Here is an 11,069-nt window from a genome sequence, read left to right on the forward strand (position 1 = left end):
TGGGTGATTGGCCACAAGAAACGTACCCATCATAACCGGCTCTCCCTCCGGTGTAGTGGCCACTTGAGTGTAATATATTCGCCCAGTTTTCTTAATATTCTTGCCTACTGAATTATTCGCCATGTTTCCCTTGCCTTGATTTGAGCTCCCTGAGTTCTGCTGATTGTTGGATTTGTTCTGCCTCAGATATGGGCAGTCTTTGATAAAATGTCCAGACTTCCCACAATTGAAGCAGCCAGTTGAGGAACTAGGGAGGGCGGGGAAACGAGCACCAGGGGCACTCGGCTGACTTGTAGAAGTGGGGGCAGTGGCAGGGCGAATGAAGACAGGCTGTTTAAATGGGTAGGAGGGTGGACGAGGTGAAGAATGGTTTTGATTGAAAGGTCGGATTACCAGCCTTGGCCGCTTTTCAGGCCCTTGATTGGACCTGTCACCTCCGAATCCCTTCGATTTTCCTTGGCCTGTATTCTTAGCTTCTACTGCCAGCGCTGTGCTGACAGCCCTGCTGTATGTGAGATCTAGGCAGGTGGCCATTTTTCTTTGAAGCCGGTCGTTGAGGCCTCTCATGAAGCAATTCTTATTTTTCAGGTCAGTATTTACTTGATCAATTGCATACTGGGATAAATGATTAAATTTGTTGAGATATCTCCCCCTTGCTTGAGTCGCATGAATTCCTCCTGTTTCATGTGTAGCACTCCTTCTGGAATATAGTGCTCACGAAACGCTAACTTAAATTCATCCCACGTGACCTGATGTCCGGCTTGTTGAATGGCCACATAATTTCTCCACCAAGTACTGGCAGGGCCTCTTAATTGTTGAGCAGCGAACAACGACTTTTGGGTTTCGGTGCAGCAGATTAGTCCAAATTTCTGCTCCATAACCCATACCCATTCGTCGGCTTCCAGAGGGTCTTCGGCTTTAACGAAGAGTGGGGGATGGGTTTCAGAGAAGTCCAAGTATGAAGTTTCACGTGGTCCCTAGGGAGGAGCCCTTCTGCCTTGTTGCTGGAATTGGTTTCCCGCCATTTCACGTAAAAAGCGGGTATTGTCGGCGATCGCATTGACCAAGGTAGCGATAGCCTCGGCTGTGACACCCTAGGTGTCAGTTTCGTGTTACGTCGCGAGATTTGTCCTAATTTCGGATGCTCAGTAAAAAACAATTCTATTTCTCGCTCTCCTATGTCCCTGATTATCCAGATTATTCATTCACGTTTCACCGAATTCGGAGTTAATCGATCGCGAGAAACAGCCAATTTTGGAGCGTGTTAAAACTTTTATTTCTCGGAACGAATGCAGACTCGAAGATCATTCTCGAATTATAAATCTCATCTGAAGTTCATTAAATCAAACTCTCGACGACTGTTATCTGATCTGAGCCCGAATCCAATTCCCCGAACCTCGATCGATGTCTGACTATTTTATTCGGATCCGTACTCGCAAACGGAATACTCAGTATGTCGTCCTCTAATTAATTTTTACTCGACTCGGCCAAATATCTCATATCTAAACCAAACTCAAAACCCCATATCGACTGCGATTTTAAAATGTCACGATCCGATTTCTCCGACTAAAAATCCGAAGCCAATCGGAAGTCTGAGAGAAACTTTTATTTCTAAAATAGTGTGCGAGGAATTATTTCCAAGCCAAATCAAATCCAACTCTCGACCGAATTAATCGCTCAATCGTTCGTTCGTCGAAACTCTAATTCGCTCTATTCTTCGTAGAGACGAAATCCGCAGGAGCATATTTATTCCAGAAAATATTTAGCGCAGCCCGATTTCGCATTTTGGGCCAGCCCAACCCAGCCCAATAGGCCCACTAAGAAAACCCTAACCCTAGCATTTTTTTCTATAAATAGGGGTGCTCCTTCCTTGCCCTTGGCTATTTTGCAATCCCACCCCTAAAACTTTTCAGCCGCCACTCACCTTCTCCTTTCTCCAGCCGATTTCCCCTGCCTTCTTCTACCTCGCGCAGGAGTCCTCCCACGGCAACAGCAGCTCTCCCTTCCTCTCCACGGCTGCAGCAGGGCGCCCCTCTTCTCCGGCAGCAAGCTCCCTCCCATGGCGGCCGCTCCTCCTCCCTCTGCTTCTTGCCGCAGGAGCAGGAGCTCCCTCGGAGCACGCCGGTGCCCCTGCTCTCCCCTTGGCCGCCAGCAGCCATGGCCGCCAGCCCCCGGCGAGCTCGGGTTCTTCTCCCTGGAACGCAGCAGCTCTGCTCGCCCCCTCCCATGGCGCTGGCCACTCTCCCATGGCATGCTGCCCCCAGCCCGACGTCCTGCAACCTCCATGGACGCCCCTGTTTTCTTCTTCACGCTGCAGCAGGCAGCCTTTCTTCCCTGCGCGCTGTAGCTCCTTGGGCTGACCTCGGCGAGGTTCGTGTCCATGGCGACGCAGCAGCTCCATTCCTCCATGGCCAGCCGCCCCTCTGTTGCTGCCGAGCACCAGCTCCGGCCAGCAGCCACGGCGCCGAGGATTCCCTACGCGCGAGCACAAGCCCCATTTCTTCTACCCCTGTTCGGCGCCCAGCGGCATCCATGCGCAGCGCCGCTGCTCCATTTCCTCCCCATCTTCCCCACCAAACAGCACCTGCAGCGAGTCGCCGTCGCCCATGGCCGAGCCCCCTTCCTCCCTGGCCGCCCAGCTCACTGTCCAGGGTGCCCAGAAAATTTTAGCAGCGAGCTCCACCGCCGATCTGTGCAGCAAGCTGCACGCCGCAGCAGCATGCTCCTTCGCCTCGCGCGTTGAGTGCTCGACGAATCGCCACAGCGAGCCACGTCCTCCGGCTTCGCTTTGGTCGCCCATGCGCGACGACACGTTCGTCTTCACGCCACATGTGCAGCAACCACGACGGAGATTTGATATGGTGAGCCGATGTGTTATTTTGTTGTTGGATTGGATATATATAGATATGTGTGGCTGCGATAGTTCTTTTGTGCATCATAGAGATTGGTTCGCGGATGTATTAATTATTTGCTAAAGCACTTCGTCGTAAATTAGTGTGTTAGTTGTGGTAAATTTAAGAAAGCGTAAAGAATGCTTGGAAATTTCCGCAGTCGGCTAAGATGTTAGCCTATGTTAAATATATCTTATGTACTCATCGTGGCGTAGGATAGTGTGGGTTGAAAATATAAATTATGTGACATGTGATTCATGTTTTAAAGGCGAGATGTGCGAATGATCGGTTAGTGTTTCACTTGTCTAGTCGATAAACGTTGTCATAAATAATTGTGCTAAAATTGGGCATGAGAAGGCAGTGGGGACATGTATGTACGTGTGTGCTGTGGTGTAATGTAGTAGTGGTGGCGTAAGATAATTGATTGAGGTGTGCGGGTATATGCCGTAATGTGGTTATACTCGCGACGAAGAAAAGAGGTATGTATTGTGTAACCCGACGTGTAGGTTGCTATTGTATAATCGTGTGAAGGATGCTCCCGATGGTCATGTGACTAAAGGGTGGTGTAGTGGCGAAGCGAGAAGTAAGTTTAATATGTTTAAACAGGTAGTTGATAGCATCCATCGGTGCCGTCATGATTTCTGTTGTATGGTGGATTGATACTTTGTTTTGTCAATCATTGCATTCCATGTCCGTTGGATAAATAAATGTCTTGATAATCGATTATAGGTCTTATATGAGCGTTATCGCAGCCCAATAATTATTGGAAGCGAGTAGCGTTCATAAGTCGGTCCTTGTTAAAATTGAAGAACAACCCGCTAAGATATGCACAACAGTGTTTTAGGTCCTTTAGTAGCAAGTAAGTCTTATGAAGTTTTATGCCAGACGTTAATGCCTCTATGTTAGACCTCCTAAAATATGGTGTTCTAAGTGACTTGTGTGTTGTCTTGTTTAAGTTGAAGAAAAGGTTAAGAAACGTTAATTAACCTGCTCCCACCCATGTTTTGAGTTGCAATGTCTAAATGGGTTGCTAAGTCTTATGCTGTGATTTGCCAACTAATGTTAAGTAGGAGTCAAATTCGTTAAGTGATTGTTATATATGTGTTGTCTCGGATTGCGATAATAATATGCAAGCCGACGTGTAGGATGTATAGCGGCCTAGATTGTTACTCTGGCTAGCCGACTTGTTAGATGGCTTGGTTAAGTTTGTAGTCACGATGAATTGCTTGTTGTGGTCTAAATGTGTATGGTTATGGTTACGAATGAAAAGTATTAGTGCTCATGTGATGTCTAAATTAAAACGCAAATGGTTGGGTGCTTATCGGGGAGAATGTGTCGTTGATTGGTTGTAGTAGTTTTAGTGCACGAAATGACTTGAATAAAAATTAGTAAGTCTACTTGTTAGTCCTTATTTGATTTATTTAACTCTAACAAATGGTAAAGTGTTAGAATAATTCAAGTCTCTAGAACGCGGCAATTCTTAAATTGTATAGAAGCTGAAATGTGTTGATTGCTGTTTTGGGCTGCACGTACTGTTTTTGGTGTGCTGTATGTTTGATGAACTAAGTTGTGTTTTATGTAGATATGTGCTATAAAAAAGTGGTAGATAACTTTATTATCTTGCTGGTGTTAAAATTTGACAGCCATAGGTCTGACAGTTTAGGAGTTATGCTGTTTACAAGTTCAGTAACTGAATCTGTCCAAATTCTGTACAGATTTCAGAAACTGCATTGTTTGCCTAATTTAATGTTGCAATCTGTTTATGGTCGTTATAAGAAAGTTGTAGATGCTTTTCTTATCTTGCTTGTGTTAAAATTTCATAACTATAGGCCTGACGGTTTAAGAGTTATGAATTTTACAAACTGCTTACTGTGTTCTATCCACCGTCAGAATAGATTTTGAAACGGTGTTGTTTGATTTAATTAAACATTGAATCACTTCTTAGTGATTATAAATGTTATTTAGTACTTTTGCTGAGCTTTCCAAAAAGTCTTAGATCACTCTTTTTGGTGGTCTGAAACTTAAGTTATGAATGTTTCAAATATGAGGACTGAATCTGTCCAGTTCTGGACAGCAAAGTATTTTAGTGATGTTTATCCTTAGTAAAACATTGAATCACCTTGAGATGTTTATAAATGATATGTAGAAAATTTTATTACCTTTCCAGAAAGTCCAAGATCACTTTGTTTAGATGTCTGAATCTTCAGTTATGAATTTTTGAAGTTGCAAGTCTGAATCTGTCCAAATCTGGACAGAGCTGCTGTGTTTGCACAATTTGACCTTGCTAAGTGTTTAATCAGGTTGTGATGACAATACCAAAGTTGTAGTTCACTTTTAAATCTTTCCAGAAAGTCTTAGTTTGCTATTTTTGGATTAATATTTGGAGAGTTATGATTAAAACGAGTGACTGCTGTGTTGCTGTCCCAAAAATCTGCGAGTGCGCATTTGATGGTCTAGTTCACCCTTTTTGCTAAAATTGCTTGGTTAGCACCTAATTAATGTAGAGTTGCCATGACTAAGCTTAATATTGCCTGTGTGTCATGTTTTATATGTTCCTTTCTCTAGTGATTGCGATACAGGAGTTTCGTAGTTATTGATGCCTATGTCGTATTTGAGCTTACGTTGTCTTGGTTGGACTTGTGTGGTCGGTGATGCTGTTGCGCAATCAATAGGAGAACTAATGAAAAGTCGTATCCAAACAAACAAAATGCGCGTACTTGTGATGTCATAGTTGTGTTGCGTAAATAAATAAAATGTTGTTGTCTTTTTAAAGGTGTTAATGTTGGACGCCGATAACGTGTAGATAACTGATGCTAGCGTATGGTTGTTTACGGTGTCTTCCCATTTAATGTTTAGTTCGCCATTGTGTCTTTGTATATCTTGTGCTACTTTCATTATATTCATACATATGCATCTTGCATCTCATTTAGGACCGAGAGACGACGATCGTGCAAGTGATGTGGTGCCACTCACAAGATGCAGTTGGTGGACAACCTAAGGAAGGATGGACATAACCAGTGGATGCTCGCCAAGCGAGTACCCACCCCAGCAAACACTATCTAAGTGTTAAATTAAGGCAAGCCCCGGTTTTATGCATAACCAGTTCTATATATGCTATTTTACTGCACTTAATGTTTGTAGGCTTGTACTGTGCACTTAAGTGTAGGAGTTGACTGAAACCCTAGTTGCATGAACTCAGGATTCCCTTTGAGATGGATACTAGTATGCTAGGTCGAGTAGCTGCTTTACTAATTAGGGATCTCGGTAGAAGTCGAGTGATTTTCTAGCACTCGCGCGAGGTCATGAATTAATTGTATCCATTTTTATATCAGAATGATGATGGTCTGTTGACAACGGTCCATGGGGATGCGTTGTCTACAAGACGGAAATTGGAATAAGGATTAAGGTGTGGTACCGTGAGTCAAGCGTTTGAACGTACTAAGCACATGCCGAGAAATATGGTAAATCGGTAAGCCTAGTACTTGATTGAACCTGGCAGTAGACTTTACCCCTCACGCGACCTCAGACGTGGTCTCCCATTCCGGTTATGGTGGGTACAAGTGCGGTCACTGCACGACGGCAGTCGGGGTCAGTGAGACATTGTACGCCAAGGCGGTGAGCCCTGATCTGCTGACGGGGAATCGATGGGGACGGTTGATATGTGTGGGGACGGAGTGCCTCGCCACGTCGTGTGTTTAGGTTTACCTTGCAAGGATAAAAACTCGATTCGAATCGTCTGCTTCTCGCAGCTAATGAGACTGCTTGATCCATGCTGCTACATTGAGTAATAAGTGGAAATGAGGTGACTGACAAAAGATGTTGATTGGTAAAAATGTTGATACCATGTATGATTAGCTAGGTACACATCTAGTCTAAAGGATTCTACTAAAACTTGAAAAGCTAAAACTTGTTTTTAGACTCAGCTAGTGCTTTTGGCAAACCAAACCCCTCAACCAAACGGCTGCATGTCTAGAGGTAGAGGAGTAGACTCCTCACACCGGGTAAGTCTAGCTGAGTATTAGTATACTCAGCCTTGCTTGTGGCACCATTTTTGCAGGTACTCCTTGATTGATTGATGGTGTGACTTGGCCTCCATCCCTGCCACCGGGATAGATGGTCGAGTTGGTTACTGCTTCCGCAGGAGAGGACCAGGAGGAGTAGTGTGGCCAGGCTTCGCCATGTTACTCGGTTCTTCTCCGTTAGTTATTTCCGCTGCATTAAAATTTATGGTTATTATTTCTGAAACTCCGATAATGTAATCACTAATTATACTTATTAAAATTGTGGTATTATGTTTTATTGTATTTCTCTGTGCCTCACCTTCGAGTGAGCTAGTGGTATTCGATCCTGGTTAAGTGGCTTTATCGGACTAGATCCGAGGGACTGACGTTTTATTCCGGTTTAAGTGTGGTCTAGCCTCTAAGGCGGTACTTAGGCACTTAAGTTGTAATAATTCGGGCGGTTCCGCCACAGCTGGTATCGGAGCGAATACCAGTACAGAGAAGTCAATAAGTCATGATTACCAACCTTTTCTAAAGTAAAACTTGCTTAGAAACCAAAGTTGGATAGATCGTCAGGACGATAAGGATAGACCTGGGACGTGAAGCCTTAGGAAATAGATGGGTAGCTAGGTGGCTATATTTATATATGCCATAAAGGCTAGTACTATTATTAGGAAGGATGCTGTAGAAGCACCTGAAAAAGTAGTTAGGTCTGAGAAGACGACTAGAATGAGCATGCATCATGATTGTCGCATTATAATTGTCTCTTGCATCAACATGCTTCTCTCCCCTTTATTCCAATAATAAGAACTTGTGAATAATGTGATGTATTGCCACCTTGTGAACTCTAAGAAATGCCTTACCTCTTGTCAGATTGGTAAGTCTTGTTAGGTCGTGCTATGTTTTTCTCTTGTCTTGCTAGCTAGGTGGTATTGTAATTGTTCAACCCTCTTTGCCAAAAAAAAATTGTTGCCTGTTTTGCCCATAGAAGACCCCCCAAACAACCTTGAGTTTAGCAAGTGAAACCTCGTAAAAAAATTTGTTTGGTGTCTAGTTGCGCAAACCCTATCAAGACCATGTTTCTTTCCATAAATCCTTGCCCCTAAAACTTCATAGCATTCCCGTTGATCATCCTAGCTGATCCTGTTTGCGTACCTCTCTCTTCACCTGAATCTGGTAACCATTTTCCTTGTGAATCATGTTGTGGCCTTATCATCCAAATCTCTGGATCCTTCATTGATTCTGCCCTATTATCTGGTTATCTGCTATAACCGATTCTCAAGTATCGGATGTTGATCTCGCCTAAATCTCTCATTTCTGATCATTCTCATACCCCCTTCTCTGAGGCTCATGACGTTGTTTTATCGATTTTATCTCTAAGCAGTGGATCCATTTGGTTCAATGGATTATGCTGTTGACTTTAGTTCTCTCATGTCTCTAAAAGCTCAAGAATCTATTTTGATCTCATGGTCGGTTCATCCTCATATCAAATCTCGTGCAAATCTCTGATCTGATAATCTCCATGTTGATCATAAAATAGTTCTCTGAGTTGAAGAAAATTCTCATGTGATGTTCTTTTGCCAGCAATCCCTACTTCAACTCCGTGCACCTTCTGATTTTCTGAGCCATACTCTCATGGGCTCTATCTATCTGTGCTGTATAAATTTCTTATTGGTTGCGTCTGGTAATGGTGTTATGACTAAACGACTGATGGTGCCGCGACGAAACCGAGAGCCTCTTGTGGGCGCGCACACAAGGTTGAGCTGCTCGGTACGCGCTGGTATCGCGGTTAATAGTTGTGATCCATTATAAGACTACACCGATGTGCTATCTTTTGTGGACACTCTCAGAATGATCGCTGCATTTTGTCTCAATATGTCGCGATGTTCTATCCAAATCTATCTTCATTATCTTGTCAAATCCCATCTCATGAATTTGCATCTATCTTCAGCCTGGGATTTACATGCTTCTCCACCCTTAAAGATCCTCATTCGAATCTCGGGACGAGATTCTTTTTAAGGGGGAAGGCTGTGACACCCCAGGTGTCAGTTTCGTGTTACGTCGCGAGATTTGTCCTAATTTCGGATGCTCAGTAAAAAAACAATTCTATTTCTCGCTCGCCTATGTTCCTGATTATCCAGATTATTCATTCACGTTTCACCGAATTCGGAGTTAATCGATCGCGAGAAACAGCCAATTTTGGAGCGTGTTAAAACTTTTATTTCTCGGAACGAATGCAGACTCGAAGATCATTCTCGAATTATAAATCTCATCTGAAGTTCATTAAATCAAACTCTCGACGACTGTTATCTGATCTGAGCCCGAATCCAATTCCCCGAACCTCGATCGATGTCCGACTATTTTATTCGGATCCGTACTCGCAAACGGAATACTCAGTATGTCGTCCTCTAATTAATTTTTACTCGACTCGGCCAAATATCTCATATCTGAACCAAACTCAAAACCCCGTATCGACTGCGATTTTAAAATGTCACGATCCGATTTCTCCGACTAAAAATCTGAAGCCGATCGGAAGTCTGAGAGAAACTTTTATTTCTAAAATAGTGTGCGAGGAATTATTTCCGAGCCAAATCAAATCCAACTCTCGACCGAATTAATCGCTCAATCGTTCGTTCGTCGAAACTCTAATTCGCTCTATTCTTCGTAGAGACGAAATCCGCAGGAGCATATTTATTCCGGAAAATATTTAGCGCAGCCCGATTTCGCATTTTGGGCCAGCCCAACCCAGCCCAATAGGCCCACTAAGAAAACCCTAACCCTAGCATTGTTTTCTATAAATAGGGGTGCTCCTTCCTTGCCCTTGGCTATTTTGCAATACCACCCCTAAAAATTTTCAGCCGCCACTCACCTTCTCCTTTCTCCAGCCGATTTCCCCTGCCTTCTTCTACCTCGCGCAGGAGTCCTCCCACGGCAACAGCAGCTCTCCCTTCCTCTCCACGGCTGCAGCAGGGCGCCCCTCTTCTCCGGCAGCAAGCTCCCTCCCATGGCGGCTGCTCCTCCTCCCTCTGCTTCTTGCCGCAGGAGCAGGAGCTCCCTGGGAGCACGCCGGTGCCCCTGCTCTCCCCTTGGCCGCCAGCAGCCATGGCCGCCAGCCCCCGGCGAGCTCGGGTTCTTCTCCCTGGAACGCAGCAGCTCTGCTCGCCCCCTCCCATGGCGCTGGCCACTCTCCCGTGGCGTGCTGCCCCCAGCCCGACGTCCTGCAACCTCCATGGACGCCCCTGTTTTCTTCTTCGCACTGCAGCAGGCAGCCTTTCTTCCCTGCGCGCTGTAGCTCCTTGGGCTGACCTCGGCGAGGTTCGTGTCCATGGCGACGCAGCAGCTCCATTCCTCCATGGCCAGCCGCCCCTCTGTTGCTGCCGAGCTCCAGCTCCGGCCAGCAGCCACGGCGCCGAGGATTCCCTGCGCGCGAGCACAAGCCCCATTTCTTCTACCCCTGTCCGGCGCCCAGCGGCATCCATGCGCAGCGCCGCTGCTCCATTTCCTCCCCATCTTCCCCACCAAACAGCACCCGCAGCGAGTCACCGTCGCCCATGGCCGAGCCCCCTTCCTCCCTGGCCGCCCAGCTCACTGTCCAGGGCGCCCAGAAAATTTTAGCAGCGAGCTCCACGGCCGATCTGCGCAGCAAGCTGCACGCCGCAGCAGCATGCTCCTTCGCCTCGCGCGTTGAGTGCTCGACGAATCGCCGCAGCGAGCCACGCCCTCCGGCTTCGCTTTGGTCGCCCATGCGCGACGACGCGTTCGTCTTCACGCCACATGTGCAGCAACCACGACGGAGATTTGATATGGTGAGCCGATGTGTTATTTTGTTGTTGGATTGGATATATATAGATATGTGTGGCTGCGATAGTTCTTTTGTGCATCATAGAGATTGGTTCGCGGATGTATTAATTATTTGCTAAAGCACTTCGTCGTAAATTAGTGTGTTAGTTGTGGTAAATTTAAGAAAGCGTAAAGAATGCTTGGAAATTTCCGCAGTCGGCTAAGATGTTAGCCTATGTTAAATATATCTTATGTACTCATCGTGGCGTAGGATAGTGTGGGTTGAAAATATAAATTATGTGACATGTGATTCATGTTTTAAAGGCGAGATGTGCGAATGATCGGTTAGTGTTTCACTTGTCTAGTCGATAAACGTTGTCATAAATAATTGTGCTAA

At 45.4% G+C, this 11,069-nt stretch overlaps 1 protein-coding gene and 1 long non-coding RNA gene across 2 annotated transcripts; both read left to right on the forward strand.

The window, feature by feature from the left end:
- The first annotated feature begins 1,925 nt into the window (after positions 1 to 1,925).
- LOC109942448 (uncharacterized) lies at positions 1,926 to 2,670 on the forward strand. The gene has a single exon (XM_020544474.2). The coding sequence runs from the start codon at positions 2,158 to 2,160 to the stop codon at positions 2,668 to 2,670; it is 513 nt and encodes a 170-aa protein (XP_020400063.1). The 5' UTR covers positions 1,926 to 2,157.
- Positions 2,671 to 9,805: 7,135 nt separating this feature from the next.
- On the forward strand, positions 9,806 to 10,698 carry LOC100280145 (uncharacterized). Its single transcript, NR_159990.1, has one exon. It is a non-coding gene; the product is annotated as an uncharacterized lncRNA (long non-coding RNA).
- The last annotated feature ends 371 nt before the right edge of the window (positions 10,699 to 11,069 follow it).

Source organism: Zea mays, chromosome 9 (genome assembly GCF_902167145.1).
Source record: "Zea mays cultivar B73 chromosome 9, Zm-B73-REFERENCE-NAM-5.0, whole genome shotgun sequence".
Taxonomy (NCBI): domain Eukaryota; kingdom Viridiplantae; phylum Streptophyta; class Magnoliopsida; order Poales; family Poaceae; genus Zea; species Zea mays.

What these genes read in the sequence shown, in the direction of transcription:
- LOC109942448 (XM_020544474.2), top strand. Translation starts at nt 2,158, where the DNA reads ATGGCCGCCAGCCCCCGGCGAGCTCGGGTTCTTCTCCCTGGAACGCAG.